Below are 16918 nucleotides of genomic sequence, written 5' to 3' on the forward strand. Positions count from 1 at the left end.
GTATGCTTGATAGAGATCTTGTAGGTGTTTGTCTCTGTCTGAGGGGTTGGAGCAAATGCGGTTGTATCGCAGAGCTTGGCTGTAGACGATGGATCATGTGGTGTGGTCAGGGTGAAAGCTGGAGGCATGTAGGTAGGAATAGCGGTCAGTAGGTTTCCGGTATAGGGTGGTGTTTATGTGACCATCGTTTATTAGCACTGTAGTGTCCAGGAAGTGGATCTCTTGTGTGGACTGGACACTATTGCCAGCAGGAGAGTGGGGGAAGGTATTTTTTCATGCTTTGTGTGTATAAAAGATCTTCTACACTTTCCACAGTATGCGTCCGATGAAGTGAGCTGTAGCTCACGAAAGCTTATGCTCAAATAAATTGGTTAGTCTCTAAGGTGCCACAAGTACTCCTTTTCTCCTTCCTTAGATATTTTTAAGGTCAGGCTTGACAAAGCCCTGGCTGGGATGATTTAGTTGGGGTTTGGTCCTGCTTTGAGCAGGGGGTTGGACTAGATAACCTCCTGATGTCCCTTCCAGCCCTGATATTCTATGATTCTAATTTCATTTAATAAAAAAAAAAAAAGGAGATTTTGGCATCATTCCACATCAGTTTCAGAGCAGACTCTGAGCAGGAACTTGAATCTTGGTGTCCCTCATTCCAAGTGAATGGCTTAGTCACTGGGGTTCTTTTGGGGTTATTCTCTCTGACCAGAAATTCCCATCCTGGGCCTGAGAAACCTTCCTGACAAACCTTTAATCAAAATGGACATGGTTTTGGCTTTGACATATTAGTATTTTCCAATGAAAAAAATGTGTCATTGAAAAATTCCTGCAGTTTTACAGATATTGCCCAGACATCTCACACATCTACTAGGACAATCCTAAGATAATTCTGAAATGAACAGTTTACATTCCAGGAAGAGCAGAACATGGATCTAAATTCGAAATCTTGTTTGCTTCTGCATTATTTATTTGGCATATGCAATCAGGTCAAGCCAAGCCACAGCATTCTTATCAACAATGTTCAAGGCATGAAGACCTCCAAGAAGTTGAGTAATTTTGCAGTCCTCAACAAAGTGTGTCATAATTTGTGGCTGCCCACACTGACATAGTGGACTGTCTTTAAAATGCCACTGAAATTCTGCTGCAGCACAAATTCCATGTCTGATACGAAACTGGCTGAGAAGGCTCCATTGCCTTTGTGGTAAATCAAACCCAGGTTGACACTGAGTGGGGTCCAAGACAAGATAATTATTTGTCACTTTCTCTGCAAACCATGAAGCTTGCCCTACGTCCTCTACTGTAAATCCCTCAGCGGGTAAACTTATCCGCAACAAGCGCCAGGAGGGCAGATGACCATGTGGTGGACTAAACAAATCTTTAATTAACAGTAGATGTGGCAGGTTTCAGAGTAGCAGCCGTATCCGCAAAAAGAAAAGGAGTACTTGTGGCACCTTAGAGACTAAGATGTGGCATATCACACAATTTCATTATGAGCTTTGCCAAGCTTTCCTCTCTGAGAACACTTGGTGGAGCAATATTGCAAAGAACCAATAATCATGGCAGAAGAGTAGATTTAAGTGTGCCTGAAATAATACGCATGTTAGAATGAAGTTGTATGTCGATCATCCTTGTGTGAGACGAGCGAGCCCATACTGGAGTGCATTACTCCGCCACTGAATAACGCAGTGCCCAGGCTGAAGTGTGTAACATTTGGGAGTTGGCACCTTATGTCATTCTGGCTACTTTTCCGAGCAGGTTGTTGTGCATTTTGACCTTAGTTGCTGACTTTGTACGATGGTCGCGATATGTGAGAGTTCTATCCAACGTGATGCCTAAATAAACCAGGTGTGACTCATGCCTCATTCCGTGATCACTAAAAACTATGTTCAGCTCTCTGCCCGCTTGTGCATGATGTAAGTGGAAGACACTCGACACAGTCTTGCTTCCACTATTAATCAGGCGTGACCGATGAGAATAATCAGCCACAGCTGCCATATCTACATTCAAAACACTCTCAAGTATGTCAAAGGAGTGTGACTAAGTGCTTTTCTGCATTAGGAAGTTATCATATAGTCCTAGGAAAAGAGGGCACCATTAAATTACTTTGTCTACTGCACTGTTGTAAAGATAGGATTGGGGAATGCCATGAATACTGTTAGTTAGTGGTACGACTACAATAAGTGATAAATATCGAGATTATAATTATGATCATTGCACTCTAATCACTACAGAGTAACATCGAATACATACTTAACTACCTGCAAGACTTACTGCAGCTTACAGTATTAGCTCATGTACAATACTTCATCAAAAATCTGTGTTTAACATTTATCAGTATGCCTACTGGTATGGCAACCCAGGCGAATAACTAACTCGGATAATTGTGATGGAACCTGTAATTGCCCTCAATGAAACAAAGTTTTCCAAAAATAATGTGATTGATTTTAGCTAGTAAGTGTATAACCAATTAACCCAAAAGGTGTAGATATTACTTAATCCAGTCTGGCTAAGTCTTCACTGTAAAACAATTTGTTTGTTTGTTTGACAGTGGGCTAACTAAAGCAGAATAGAAATCCCACTGTAAGATCCTAGGGCGGCAAGGCACTTTTTGTTTTTGCTTTGGAGTAGCTAGGTGAGGTCAGTGCTAGACCTTGCTTCGTTTCCCTCATGGTAAAAACTAAAAGTGCCTTGTCTGCTGTGGGATTTCACAGCAGAATAGCTAAAGCACTTTACAGAGTAACAGCCGTGTTAGTCTGTATTCGCAAAAAGAAAAGGAGTACTTGTGGCACCTTAGAGACTAACCAATTTATTAGAGCATAAGCTTTCGTGAGCTACAGCTCACTTCATCAGCATCACTTCATGAAGTGAGCTGTAGCTCACGAAAGCTTACGCTCTAATAAATTGGTTAGTCTCTAAGGTGCCACAAGTACTCCTTTTCTTAAAGCACTTTAATTATCTTGCAGTTAACACCTGCCTTTTTTCTTTTCTTTTTCTTTTTTGTAGTGAAAGCAAAGCCAGAATTTAGGGGAAGGAATGAGAAATCAAAAGGAAGACAATGGCTAGTGCTTACAGAACCCTTTGCTGTGGGAAGTGTTCCAAAGCAGAGTTTTTTGATTAACATTTTTAACGCCTGAGGATGTGTAATGCACATCTAACGAAAGCTGGTTTCTACAGCCCATTAGAAGCACTCTGAAGGTCATGAGGTATATTAATAGTTTTACTCTGCAGGCTGCACAAATGTTTTAAAGATAATGTATTAAAGTTTAAAGAACCACATTTAGTTCAATTCTTTGAGCCACTCCCACTTCACCAATGGGGAAACTGAGGCACAGAAAAGTTAAGCGGCTTGTACCAGGTTACAGAGCAAGTTACTGGCTGGAACTAAAACAGTACAGTACTATGTACACTTGGGATTAAAACAACACAGTGACAGACCGGGGACTTATGTACAGTATCATGTACATTTAAGATACAATATACACTGAATAAAAACAATTATTCTTCATCCCCAATTTAATAATGCTTCCTCCACAGCACACACTCCTGCAGTGCTTTTTAAAGGACTGATTTGCATTAACATAATGAGGTGGTGAAGCCACAAGGCACCAAGCTGATAAAACTGGAGACTGAAGTCCTACATCCATAGGAAACGCACAGCATGAGCAGTCGTAGGCAAGCGTCCCTAGGCTGCCTCAAAGTGTTTCAGTGCTGTCCTATTTTTGTTGAGAAGATAGTGCCCAGCTCAATCCAGCCCTTGGGATCTCTGCTGAGATTGCCAAGAAGAGTGCCACGTTGTGATGTGGATAATGTCTACTAGGAACTGAACTGAGATGTACCCACTCATATTGCGTGGGACAACCAAGGGCGGACCTGGAGTGGACTTGAACCAGCAACCAAAGAGAAGGGTTCTAAATTCAACACAACAGCATTTTCCACCTTGCTGAAAATTCCAGGGCAGCTGTTCCTATGCTAGGTCTCTGAGCCAGTGAGGCAGCCAGTGACCTGAGGATTTGCAGAAAGGCCATCTGCTCTCAACAGTGGGAAAGGGCCTTTGGGCTTTTAGGAAAAAATCCTGTACTCTGGGAGCCTCTCTCTGTGCTGCGGGCCCAGAACACCCCCAATGTCTCTCAGGAGAGGGAGGGTGAGAAACAGATGGTGGGACTGGTGCGGGGGAGGCGGGGAAGGAGATTAGGAGACAACAACAAAAAGGAGGATAAAGGTAAAGAGAAAATAAGAGAGATAAATGAATGGAGGAGGAGAGGAAGCTGGAGAGAGAAATGAGAAAGAGAGAGTGCAGAAGAAATGGTAGATTCTGAGTTGATACATTTTATTTATTCACATTTGTACTCTGTATTAAATTTCCTCAGCAGAAAACAGAAAGCTGTAATGTGTTCGTGTGGCGGGGGCTAACATCCAGCAGACCGTGGAGCAGGTGAAAACTGGGAAAACACACCAGCATTCATTTCTTCCAGTCAGAACAGAGTCCCAAATTATATAAGCCTGAACTCTACAGTTACATTTTAGAGACAGAGCTTTGTTATTAACAGGGGAAAACTGTACAACATATTTTACAAGCCTTTGTCTCCCTGGACAGTTATGGAACAAAATAAGGAAGGAAACCAGGCATGAAAAAAATACACCAGTTGGAGATTAAATCTTTTATGATTATAATGAAAAACATTTTCTACAGACATTTATTAGCAGGAACTTTTGGCTCGCTCCCGTGCAACGACTTAACGGCCTTTAATTTGAAAAATGTACTGAACCTGCAAAGTGTTTCCAGAGGACGGAAATGAGCTGTAGGGCTAGTAAATTAAGTCACTTTTTAAAATCTTTTGGAGGAAGTGAAGCTAAAAACCCTGAAAGGCTCAGTTAAAAAAAAAAAGTGCATGTTTCAAAATGTTCATTTCCATCAGTTTCTGAAGTATCAGTACTGTGTGTGTTTGGGTCTAAGTGAAGGTTGCCGGGCAACTGAGAAAAAGAAATGAAGTCAGTTACAGAAGTTCAGGATCATCATACATTACTGATTCACTGTGTGTTTGTGTGTTGGGGGGTAAGGGGGGGGGGAGGTAAGACTTGCTGCAAAGAGGAAATTACGAAAGACAACCATGGTGTATTATGTTCATTACAGCTGCCCCATTGGCACCATAGGATATGTGGAGTTATAATGAATTGATGAGATAGTACACTGAGAATTACACTGGCGGGGGGAAATATTCCAAAGGGAAGAAGATGGCAACATGTGAATGGAATGCTCTAACAACTGTATATTGTACAAAGCAGTAGAGAGAACCAACCCTGTATCTCTCAGCAGCACTGTCTAATGTATCTCAGAAGTTTTCCACCACTACAAACTCACAGTTTTTTGTCAGTTCCTTACTTTTCAGCAACTAACTATTAAGTCAAACAATTCAGCTCACAGGCTTTTTTTGAAATATTTATCCTCATCTTCATCTGAATTGAACCAGATGAAATTACCAAGGACTGGAAAAAATATTCAGAGGGCATGGGGAAGGGTTATATCTTCTAAACCCAGTGGACATGTGCCATTACATAAGCATTGTCCCACTGAAAACTGCAATGCCACTGTTGGAAGTGTTAACTCCAGGAGGTGGGACGGTACTTCTAAGAACAATATAGCTGTCCCAGTGGCCTGAAACACTCACATATATAGGTGGATAAGTATTTAAGGGATATAAGTATCCTTGCTTACTTCCAAGATCCCCATTTTAACATATATAACGCCACTCTGGTCAACATCTTAACAAAGACAAAGGAAAATTCAAATTTGAATTGTCAAACAGGCAATTCTGAAAGATATGTTTTAGGCAAACACAAGTTGGGCTCAATACAAGAGTGACTGTACCTTCTGGCTTTGGATCAGTGACTATGAAGGCAGAAGGGACTCAGAAACCTTTCACAGTTTGAGCAAAACAAATCATCCCTTTATTTATTTACCTATTTTAAATTAAGCAAAATTCCAGGAATCTAAACATGAGATCTGATTTATTTCCCCTACTAATATGGCTGTCTCAACCTCTCCCTTTTCCAGGAAAACATAAAGACCCTTTACCCATGTTAGTTAACTCCTGGTTTCCCCCTGCTCCCATCAGTACAAATCCAGATCCCATATCTACACCCTCTTCTGCCTCCTCCTCCTTACCTCTGGTGACATTTGTCCCAGAAAATGTCCCCCCCTCCATCTCCATCCTCTCCATCTCCCACACCCATCCCCATCCTCTTATGCCATCATTCTTAACCTCACACCCATCCCCTTCTCTTGCTGTCTCTCGAATCCCCATTCCATCTCTAAAAATAATAACATCCATACATGACCTCTTCATATCTCCCTTCCTCCAGCTCTTGGTTCTTACAGAGACCAGGATTCCTTCATCTGACATGGCCTTAGCAGCTGTACTCTCTTACGGAGGCCTCTCCTTCTTTCACACTCCCTGCCCTGGATCAGGCCTTGCTGGGGGTGTTGGCCTTCTCCTCTTCCATTCCTGTCACTTCCAACTCCTCCCTTCTCCCCCTTCCCACTCTATCTCCTCTTTTGAACAGCACTGCGGCTGACTCTTCTCTCCTCTCCCCCTCCACGTTGCTGTTGTTTACCATCCACTCAACTCCCCCAAACATCAGCCTTCCTCTCTGATTTCAACCTGTCTCTCTCTTCCTCTCCTGACAGTCTCCCACACTGATCCTCAATGACTTGTTCTTCCATGTTGGGGACTCTCTGACCCCTTAGCTCCACGTTTCCTCGTCCTCACCGCTTCATCGCACGTGGGCCCTGGTTCAACTCTTCCACTCTCCACCAAGCTTTGCTCTCGCTCTCTCTAATCTCTCTCTTGCGGAGTTCCCCCTTTCCAACTATTACCTGTCACACTGCCCTGTCACTTCTATGATTTCCAGTGCAGCAGTGTGGTTGATTTCTTATCTGCTCTCAGCCCTCTCTTCCTTGCCGCTCTCTCTCCCCCATTTCTTCCACTGATATGGTAGTCAGTTCTCTCCTTGTTTCATTTTCCTCCATCCTTGAATCAGAGCTCTCTCTAGGCTATGTCTAAATCTTTCTGCATGACATGTCTAAGATACAGCCTTTCCTATCATTCCACACCACTGAAGCGCTTGTCCCTCATCATCTTACAACTTGATTACTGCAACAGCCTACTCTCTGGCCTTGGCAAATGCAGTCTTGCCTCACTCATATCCATTCAGAATGCTGCTGCAAAGATCATTCTTGTACCATGTTGCTTTGACCATACTATGCGTCTCTTTGCATCCCTTCACTGGCTCCCTCTTTATTGTATCAAACATACCTATTGTCTCCACTGTCAAAGGCCTAGCCCCACCCTACCTATCATCTCTCATTCACTACCAAGGTGTTGACTGCCGCTTCCAACTGGCCCATGATATGAGCCTACATCACCCACTCGTTAAATTTTCAAACAAGCACCTTCATGCTTTCTCCCAAGCTGCTGCTCATGGTTGAGAAAAGTTTCCTGTAAACATCTGCAAAACTACCTCATTATCCACCTTCAACTTCCTCTCGAAAACACTCCTTTGCTGTGAAGCCTACAAAAAAACTTAAAAACAGCTAGGCCACCAGTGTGCCGAAACCATTGTTTCCTTGTACTCCCCTTGACTACCTGTCTGAATCCATTTGTTATCTCTTGTCTTATATTTAAAGGTCAGTGTTTTTGTTTTGTTTTTGTACAGCACCTACCTCGGTGGAGTCCTGGTCGGTGACTAGAGCTCCTAGGTGCTATGATAATATAAATATTAAATAATAACTTCAAATTTTCCCAATCCCATCGCTTTCAGCCTTCAAGCTGTTCCACTTTTGCATTACCAAGCCTCTATTGCAGTGTACACTCCTGTAGAATATTAGCAATAATACTTATAGAGTCCCCCTACTTGCCATAACAAATTAATTGAAATCCACCTTCTAAAAAACCTCAAAGGGATTAAACAATTGAGTGGTTGTAACAGAAGAAGTTTGGAAGGTAATGAATATGGGCCAACAATGGCCATTCTAAAGCAAGACTTTTCTACAAAAAAGATTTCAGCTGCTTGTTAAAAGTGGGGAAAGAAGGACTGAGACTGATTTCAGGTGGGGGAAGAGAGTTCTACACCAACCGGGCTCCCACAGCAATGATCTCCTGACCAAAGACAAACGGCAGGACTGTTTAATATCAAGTGATATCTAAATGCAGATATCCATCAGGTTCACATTCTAGGATGTTTTGAATGCAGCTTCCGCTGTGAAGGGATTTGAAAATCTATTGTGGTAGTTTTTTGTCAACTGCTGCTCACACAGGTCCAGGAAGACAAACCAGCCAGCCTTTTCCTAAGATGGATCTCAAAGTTGCTCTGGGAGGGACATTACTAGATAGGGGGAGAAGGATGAGGACTGGTGACCTCTGAAAGTAGAAAGCAACACAGCTACATCTACACTTCCAGAAGAACAGGGGCCCAGAGAACAGAAGTACTCAAGAGAACAGAAGTACTCTCCCCTTACATTCCTTTTTGTGGGCATGCTGTGCAAGTGGCAATTGCAAATGCAAAGGTGCCAGGAATACAAGCTGTAGTGGTCCATGGACTGGAGGGTAGATTTATTTTCTGACTAAAAATAAAACAAAACATCCCACTGCTGCTGCTAAGCACAGCAAAAGGAAACCTCATGCTGAGGCTTATTATTCTGGTGAGATGTTTGTTACACCACGTCGTTCCCAGTCAACGCTGGCTATGCAATTTTCCTTCTATGGTAAAACTGGTATTTCTTCCCAGGCTTTTGCAAGGAGGGAAGGAAATGGGCATTTGGCATAAAGTCAAAACCTAACAACAAACCCATAATTTTAGAGACGTGCATGCTGGGAGAGATCATTTTCATTATTCTGGCTAAACCCCAGCAATGAACTCGGAAAGTCAAACATTAGCTCAGTGGTTCCCAACTTATTTTTGGTGGAATTCTCCGTGCGATGGACTAGCAGGGCAGGGTGCCTGTCCTGGTGTCCCTTAACAAAACGCCTGGCATGATTGCTAACCATCCGTTGTCTCGTTCCCCCACCCCCATCTATTCTCTCCTTTCCTTGCTTCCCTCTCCTTCTCCTCTTCATTTTCTCCCTTTCTCCATGTTTTTTTGTGTATTTTTGCCTCTTCCCCCACTTTCTTGGTGGCAGTCCCTTCATCACACCACTTAGCAAATGGCTACTCAGACAGCACTGCTCTTGGTGCAAGCATCCACAGCTGGCTCTGTGGGGCCTTGCCCATGTGTGCTCTCATGACTGAGCTGAGTGCTGCAGGACCAGAGGACAGGAACACAGCAGGACAAGAGACATTCCCATGTCAGCCTACGTACGGGCTGCACTGGAGCAGAGACCCAAGGAAGGTCGCTTCCAAGAAAACCCTCGCTGCTCTTCCTCAGCTATGGGAGCACATGGGGAGTGGATACAGAGCCAATCTTCCACAAGAAGAAGGATGAGCCAGTGGCTAGAGTGCTAGTATAGGACTCAAGAGACAGGGCCAATTCTGTGTTCTGCCACAGACTTCCTGTGTGATCTTGGGCAAGTCACTTAGTCTCTCTATGCCTCAGTTCCCATCTATGAAATAGAAATAATAATCCTTCTTGATCTCACAGGGTAATGTCTGGATAAATACACACACAAAACATTGTGAGGCACTCATATACTATGGTAATAGGGGCCACACAAGTACCTGAGATAGAAAGAACCAGCTTTTTCTCTCTTCTCCCCATCCCCCAGACTAGTCCTAGTTTGGGAAACTGCATGTACAGTATCAAAAGAAAAAAATGTTATGGAACTAACAATGTCGGGTACAACTCGAAGGAAAAAACTACCCGAACTACTCACCGGAAAGAGGATCTTTGCCAATCATTAAAACATTTGGTAAATGCATTACGATCAGCTGCTGGAGGACCTCCTAAATGAAATGGAGAATTGTAAACAAGAGTCAGTCAAGAATCCAAATCAATTAAATCACACAAAATACACAGCTCTACTGATTTGCAAGGCTTCAGCATGCTGGCAGTTAAGGAGGTCACAAGGTGAAGTCTCACATGAGACATAAATCACTCTTTGAAGATGGCTACAGACTCCACAACTGAGATACACCAATGGTCTCTTACAATGATGGTTAACGTAGGACTTAAGGGTCTCACAATATGAATAAAAATGAATGCAAAGTGTTGCCTGGGCACAGCCATCCATCACACCTTTCCTCCTGACAAGACCTTTGTTCATTTAGTGCTCAATCCATAGTTGCTGCCATTTTTCTGGATTTACAGCTGCAGCATATTGACCAAAGCCATGTAAGCCATTCTGGTATGGCTGGTTAATTCAAATAATTGATCAAATTATCTCATGGGTCTGGACATTTTAAAGATGGCTTGGGGAGGGGGAGGAGGAAAGAAAGCTATTAAAGTGATCTCGACTGCTGTGAGAAATTGGACTGAAAAGCTGTGATTCTTTAGGTATAGGAGAGCTGACACCTGCCTAAATACTAATTTTTCCCATCATGGGTCTTGGGCAAGTGTAATTTTAATTTGGGGTGTGTGTGAGGAAATCCCACAATAGATGGAAAACAGGAAGTCACGTTACTTTGGCAGGTTCCATTTTTCAAAAACTGTCAGCTGTTTTAAGCTGAGCAGGGCCTTGGAGTACCAGAATGGGTCATGAGGAGATGGACTGGTAGCCAGAGGGCAGGTGCAGTGGTCAAAGGTGCATGACAAGTACACCACAGAGATGACATTTATGGGAAAAATTGCCGAACCATGTGATCCAGGAATATTTTGCAACCTAGCATGAAGGTAATTAGCACTCGTTTGGGACAACACCACTATTTCTCTCTCTCTTTCCCCTCCCCCAAATAAAAAGATGGTCTTTTGGTTCATGCACTGGACTGGGACTCCGGAGATCCAGATTCTCTACCCATCTCCCCCTAACCTTTGGCAAGTGCCTTAACCTGCCTGTCTCCATTTCCCAACCTACCTCACAGGATACTGAGAAGACAAATTCATTAGTGTCTCAGATATTATGGGAATCAGAGCCATACCAAAGACTATAAATAAGCTCTCTCTCTCTCTCTCTCTCTCTCTCTCTCTCTATATATATATATATACACACACACACACAGACACACACTTCTAGAAAGAGTCACCAATTCATCCAAACACACTCCCCCTTAAACTACTGGATTGTTATTTCTGCACTTTGAGAACCATCACAAAAGGAAAACTGAATTTGAATGGGTAAGAAAATCATTCACTGATCTAGCAGTGTCTAGGGAAACTGGAAGGTATTTTTAAAACCATTTTGGGTGCAATATGTTTCATCTTTTCTCTGCTCTTAATTTAAATAAATAACACATGCTTAAAGCAATAGTTAGCTTGCATAAAGAAGAAATGTGTTAATACCACAGCTGATACCTTTGGTGATGTTAGGAAACAAGAATTTAACCAAACACTACATTGCATCAAGATTTGTGACTTGGACTGACTGTTTGCTGAGTCATTATCCAAATGTTGTACAGTACACATTTTCAAGACATGCTACACAAAAATTCATTTCCATTTGTTGCCAACAGGTGCAAAACAAATTGGATTTCACAGCACATGGCCAGAATATGATACTCTGCTAATCAGTTCCACAATGCATTGTCTTCTTTGGCAGATGCTAATTCTGACAATTCTGTTAATGAACTTGTCTCTTATTACTGAGTTCCTTGGCAAACGAAAATTTTGTTTTCAATCATCCAGCGCATGGAGCGGCCCCGAGGCAGGAATGCATAAAGAATTCTTGTTGTCTTTGTCTAATCATCAGATCTCTTGCTATTTAACCAACAGAGACAAAAGGCACTGGGGCTAAACTTTATGTAGTTAACATTCCACACACTCCTTCTGCAAATTATTATTTGATTACACCATCCAGTATTTCAATGACTAGCTTCCCTTTTAGTTGTGTGATTTTATTCTCTGTGAGGTGGCATGCAAGAATCTTTGTTTAGGTGTTACTAACATAAGAAATGGGCCTAAACTATGAACATCACATCAAACCATGATTTCCTAATTCAGATTAAAAGATTCCATCTGATGCAAGAGATTGTACCTATTTCTCTCTGACCTGGCTTTAAACTAAAGAACAATTATCTTTACCTGTGCTATTGGCATCATCTTAGGTTAATAATAATAGTAATACTCTTATAGTAAATAGTAAGGCTCTTATATGGAGCTTTTCATCAGTAGATCTGAGGAGGCTGGTATCATTATCCACCTTTTACAGACGGGGAAACGGAGGCACAGAAGTGAACTGACTTACCCGAGTCACACAACCGGCTAATTGCAGAGCTGGGAATAGAACCAGAGTCCCAGTCCAATACTCTATCCATTAGACCACACTGCGTCCCTCTAACAAGATCACAGAATTCTTAAAATAACTGCGTGTGCATCAATATATCTTTTATTTGCTTAGTTTTGGCATTTCCTCTCAGCTTGGACAATGAAAATCCAGCCAGCCAGTTTTACTTTCAGATCCTTAATGCTGCATTATTTGAGTTGCACACAATGAAGGAAAATGTTTGTTTAAAGGCAGATGTTTTCTACTGGAATTGTAAAAATCACAAATATTTCTATTAGCCGAGGGTTTTGAAGACGTCAGGATTTATAAAATATGGAGCAATTTTGAGCTTTGAGCACACTCACATATGACTCTAAAATGAGCTGGAATGTTTACTGTCCCAGTGATTTGCAAATCAACTATAAGTAAGACTCCCCCGCCCCCAAATGAAAGCCCTTCAAATTCAACCTGGGCTCCAACAACGGAGCTGTCTTCTTTACAGCTCGTGAATCATCAGTAATAAAAAGATTCTGTGGGCCAAATTCTATTTTCAGTGATACAAGCCCACTGTCTTCCAATTATTACAACAGGAGTCAATGAACAATAGCACTTGAAAACGAAATTTGGCCCTACATCTGGAACTTATAAGCTTATAACTTGCTTATAAGCTTATAACTTGCCAATAAGCAAATAGTAAATACAGTGCAACTTATTTCTAAAGGTGTAGTAAATACTTGTATTAGGCAATGTCTACACTTCTGGCAACGTGCAGTGCACAGACATTGCCGCGGCATGGATATACATAGCACTGTAGATGGAGACGCACTGCTTGGGTGATTACTGCCATGCTAGAACTTTAGGGTATATACCCTACACAGTTCCCTACAAGCCCAAGCAGTGTCTCCTACGTCTACACTGCTGTTTTTAGCAGTGTAACGTCCCACTGCCTACTCACTATTAGAGCCCTTCACTTCCACATGTATCTGCACATCTCAGTGTGGACGCAGTTTTCCAGTGTGGCATGTAGCTACATGTACACGTACACGCCACCGCAAGTGTAGACAAAGCCTAAGACAACAAGGAGGTTGTAATATTTGCTAAATGCTTGGAGCTGGATATGGATTTTGAAACAGAGGAGCCCGAAAGAAACTGTACGTCTCCTCCACTTCCCCTCCCCTCAAGACATGACACTGTGTATGGTAGCCAATGTGAGAGGAGAGTCACTAAAAAGAACAGTGAATAAAGAAACTACACTGTCCAGAAAGACTGGTGTTCTTCAGAGCAACAGGGAGGGGTGGTACATAATAAATCCTCCTTTCTCCTAGGAGAGAGCCATTAATGATTTTAACAGCCAAACTAACTCTTGATTAAAACAATAAAGGTAAGAGCAACAACATATGGTACCAATCTCCCTTAACTATACGCTATTAGAACAATTAGTGGTAATGCTGTCAGCTTTACACCTGAGGCCATTAACCAACCAAGTGGCCATTAACTGCAAGTCATAAATCATTTCACAGAGATTACGGTTTTCCACGTTTCTTCGTAATGAAATTTCCATGAAAAAACAATTTCGATACAGGAAGCCCCACGTATGGGATCCTGTTCAAACAGCTCATTACTCAGTTTTCAAAGCGAACGAGGTGATATCGGAAACCAGCCTCTCCCAAGATCAGAACATCAGAAGGCTGGATGAATTTTCTGAAATCTAGGACCCTTTTATGGTATTGGCAGGTGCCATATTGAACTTCAAAGACCAAGGCTGTCCCATAGCTAACAGAAATTGACTTAAACCAAGCCCTATCCCACCCACAGTGAAACACCCCAAACTTTAAGGATGTTTGGCTTCAGATCCAAACTGCAGGTCTATTCCTATTAATTGGTAAAGCACCCACAAATCATAAGAGTGGCTTAAGAATCATGAGATGTTTCTAAAATAATAAATTTTGTTGGCTTCTTGTTATTTGCCTTCTGGTTTCTGAGCCTTCAGCATGCTTTCATGTCATATTTTAAGCTCTTCTCTGCAACAACTAGGACCAAAAAAATCACTTTAAAAAAACGAAAGTTGAGATTCTCCTGCAGTTCCTTGATTGCAGCAGGTGGGTATTAAGACTTGCAAGAGCTGGCAACATGGCATTACTAGGAGTCTGAGTCATGAGATCCCCCTTTATTTCATTCTCTTTGGCTGATAAGTGTTCTAATTTATTCCTGAGGAGTTTCTGAAACCTCTAGTTTTCTTTTTTACTAACCCAGGATTACTCTCAGGATATTTGCTTGTCTGTCTTTGTAGGCAGATGGGATGTAAGAGCATTTCCCATTCTTAGCCTGCATGGTCATATATTAATATTTTATTCAGCAACAGATTAGATAGATCCTCTGAAGTTTAGAAGGGAACTTTCTTGGGCCAACACAACCCTATTCCAGGTCAGACTCTTAAAAATACCTGTGCGTCAGCCGTGCAAGAAACGGCTCCGTTAGTCTGGCGTTTCTAACAGCTTGTGCGCCGATGGCTCCAAGAAGCTCAGAGTTTGGAGTTTCTGTGATAGAACAAGGAGGAGAGCCAACCTTTTTGTCTTGAAGAATTTCTTCATCTGAACTTTCAGAACTTGAGTACAAAACTCTGGACGGTTTCTGTTTTTTACTTTTAAATGATTTTGGAAAAACAACTTTTTCCTGGTTCACAAATAAATTATTCTTTTCTATTTCAGAAGCTCAGGGCTGGCAGGTAGGCTAGACTTCTGTCCCCTCAGCAGTGAGGGAGAAAGCTGATTCAGACGGGTTCCTAACTGGCATCTCTGTATTAGGAAAGCAAGGTTGCTGGGAAAGGTAGTTTCTCATGGCAGCCATGGTAAGTCCAGAGTGAGGAGCAAGTGGTTTCAGGGAAGCAGCTCTGAAGTTTATAACAAAGCCCATGACTTTGTGACCCCAGCTCTAAGCAAAGCATGCTAGGAAGTACGTAAAACTGGCCTTTCCACAGCTGAGAGAGACCTGGAATGATGCAGGTTGTGCCAATGAGTCTCTCCGTCTCTCCTGGGGAAATAAAAACAACTTTCTTTTGTTTGCTTGTATAATCCTTTGCTTTATAATGGCAGACCCCTCTGATGAGTGTCTGAACCAATCAGACTGTGGATACATTTTTGTCTTTTAAGTAAACTTGAAATAAAGTCCTGAACAGGACTGTTTTTCTGTTTACCAGTTCCAAAGCTGGGCTTTGGGGTTTTCTGCTTGTCTGTTCTGGGAAACAGAACTTAAAATGCCCAGTCAACCAGAGATGGGCCAACCCCCGAACCGCAAAGACGTGCCTCTGGATCGGGGGTGGGAAAGAAGACTTCTGCTGCAAGTAGGAAAAACCTTAAGAGGCTCATTTTAAGGCTATGGGGCAGCTGAAATCTTACCAGAACAGCCTGAAAGGTTTAGGTGACACGTAAATTCAAACCCCAAACTGAACCTCAGCCCTGATTCAGCCTCAAACCAGAACCCTGGCCTAATCAGGATCCAAACACTATCTCCTCAGCCCAGCTGTACTGTCCATTTACATGATTTTCAAGGCTACTACATGATTTACACAGAAGCTTCTCTCTACATCACAGTACAGTGTTAATGTACAGTCACCATTAGCTCCTCCTGTAGATTTAAATTAACCTTCCCCTGAATCCTAAAAAAACATGTAGGCACTAAATAAATTATCTAAAAGTTGCAGTCTCTTGGCCCCAGTAATTCCATGCCCAAGCCAGATAAGTCCACTTAAGAATACTATTTAACTAGAAAATGCTAATTGCCCAGATGACTGAAAGCCAAATGGCCCTTTCCTAATTACTCAGTTACCATGAGAAATAGCATCACCAGCTTTATCTTCACCAGAAAGACAGCTACTGACTCAGAGCAGCTAGTTTAAATTTCAACATAAACTCAGGCCGCATAGAGTGGATGGGGCTAACAGAAATATTAAGGCTTGTCATGAGTTTCTTTGAGTTCTTAATTATACATTATGATCAAAGTTCCATCCCCCTATACCTATGACCTTAATACGTGTACTAGAAAAATAAAACTATGCACCTGATCCTGGAAACATCACCTGGAGTGGGACTACTCACTGTAGTAAGTACTACACCCTGGGGCAGCTCCTCAGCTGGTATAAATTGTCAGAGCTTCAGTGATGTCAGTAGACCTCTGACAATTTATACCAGTTGAAGATCAGCCCCCCCAACAGTAAGTGTTGGCAGCTCTGGATCACGATAGCAACTGATGGCTTCATTCATTATACCTGGCTATCACAGAATCTAGGGGTACAAATGGGATGAAAATTGCACTGACTAGAGAGATAGGCCCCAAGTCAAAGAGGTGATTGGATTCAAGGTATTTTTGATTCAGAGCAATTTCTAATTTGCTAGAGAACATACAGAAAATAGGCTTTTCTTCAAAACTAATTTAATCATATTAACTCTAAGATAAACCTAAATGTTTTTGATTTTTTTTATATGTCAGTGAAAACAGTTATTTTTAAAGTAGTAACCTGTTGCTTGCAGACTGCAGAAAGAAAAACCAGTAAGGAAATTTGATGTTCAGTGTCCCAGCTGGGA

General features: G+C 42.1%; 1 protein-coding gene across 4 annotated transcripts in view; it reads right to left on the reverse strand.

The window, feature by feature from the left end:
- The window catches only part of CCDC88C (coiled-coil and HOOK domain protein 88C), a 125980-nt gene that overhangs the window by 64522 nt on the left and 44540 nt on the right, over positions 1-16918 (reverse strand). For all 4 annotated transcript variants that reach the window (XM_073349437.2, XM_073349436.2, XM_073349434.2 and 1 more), the window contains exon 4: positions 9858-9927. In XM_073349437.2, coding sequence (XP_073205538.2) covers positions 9858-9927 — 70 coding nt within the window. The remainder of the gene's footprint in view (positions 1-9857; positions 9928-16918) is intronic.

This window comes from Lepidochelys kempii, chromosome 6 (genome assembly GCF_965140285.1).
Source record: "Lepidochelys kempii isolate rLepKem1 chromosome 6, rLepKem1.hap1, whole genome shotgun sequence".
Classification (NCBI taxonomy): domain Eukaryota; kingdom Metazoa; phylum Chordata; order Testudines; family Cheloniidae; genus Lepidochelys; species Lepidochelys kempii.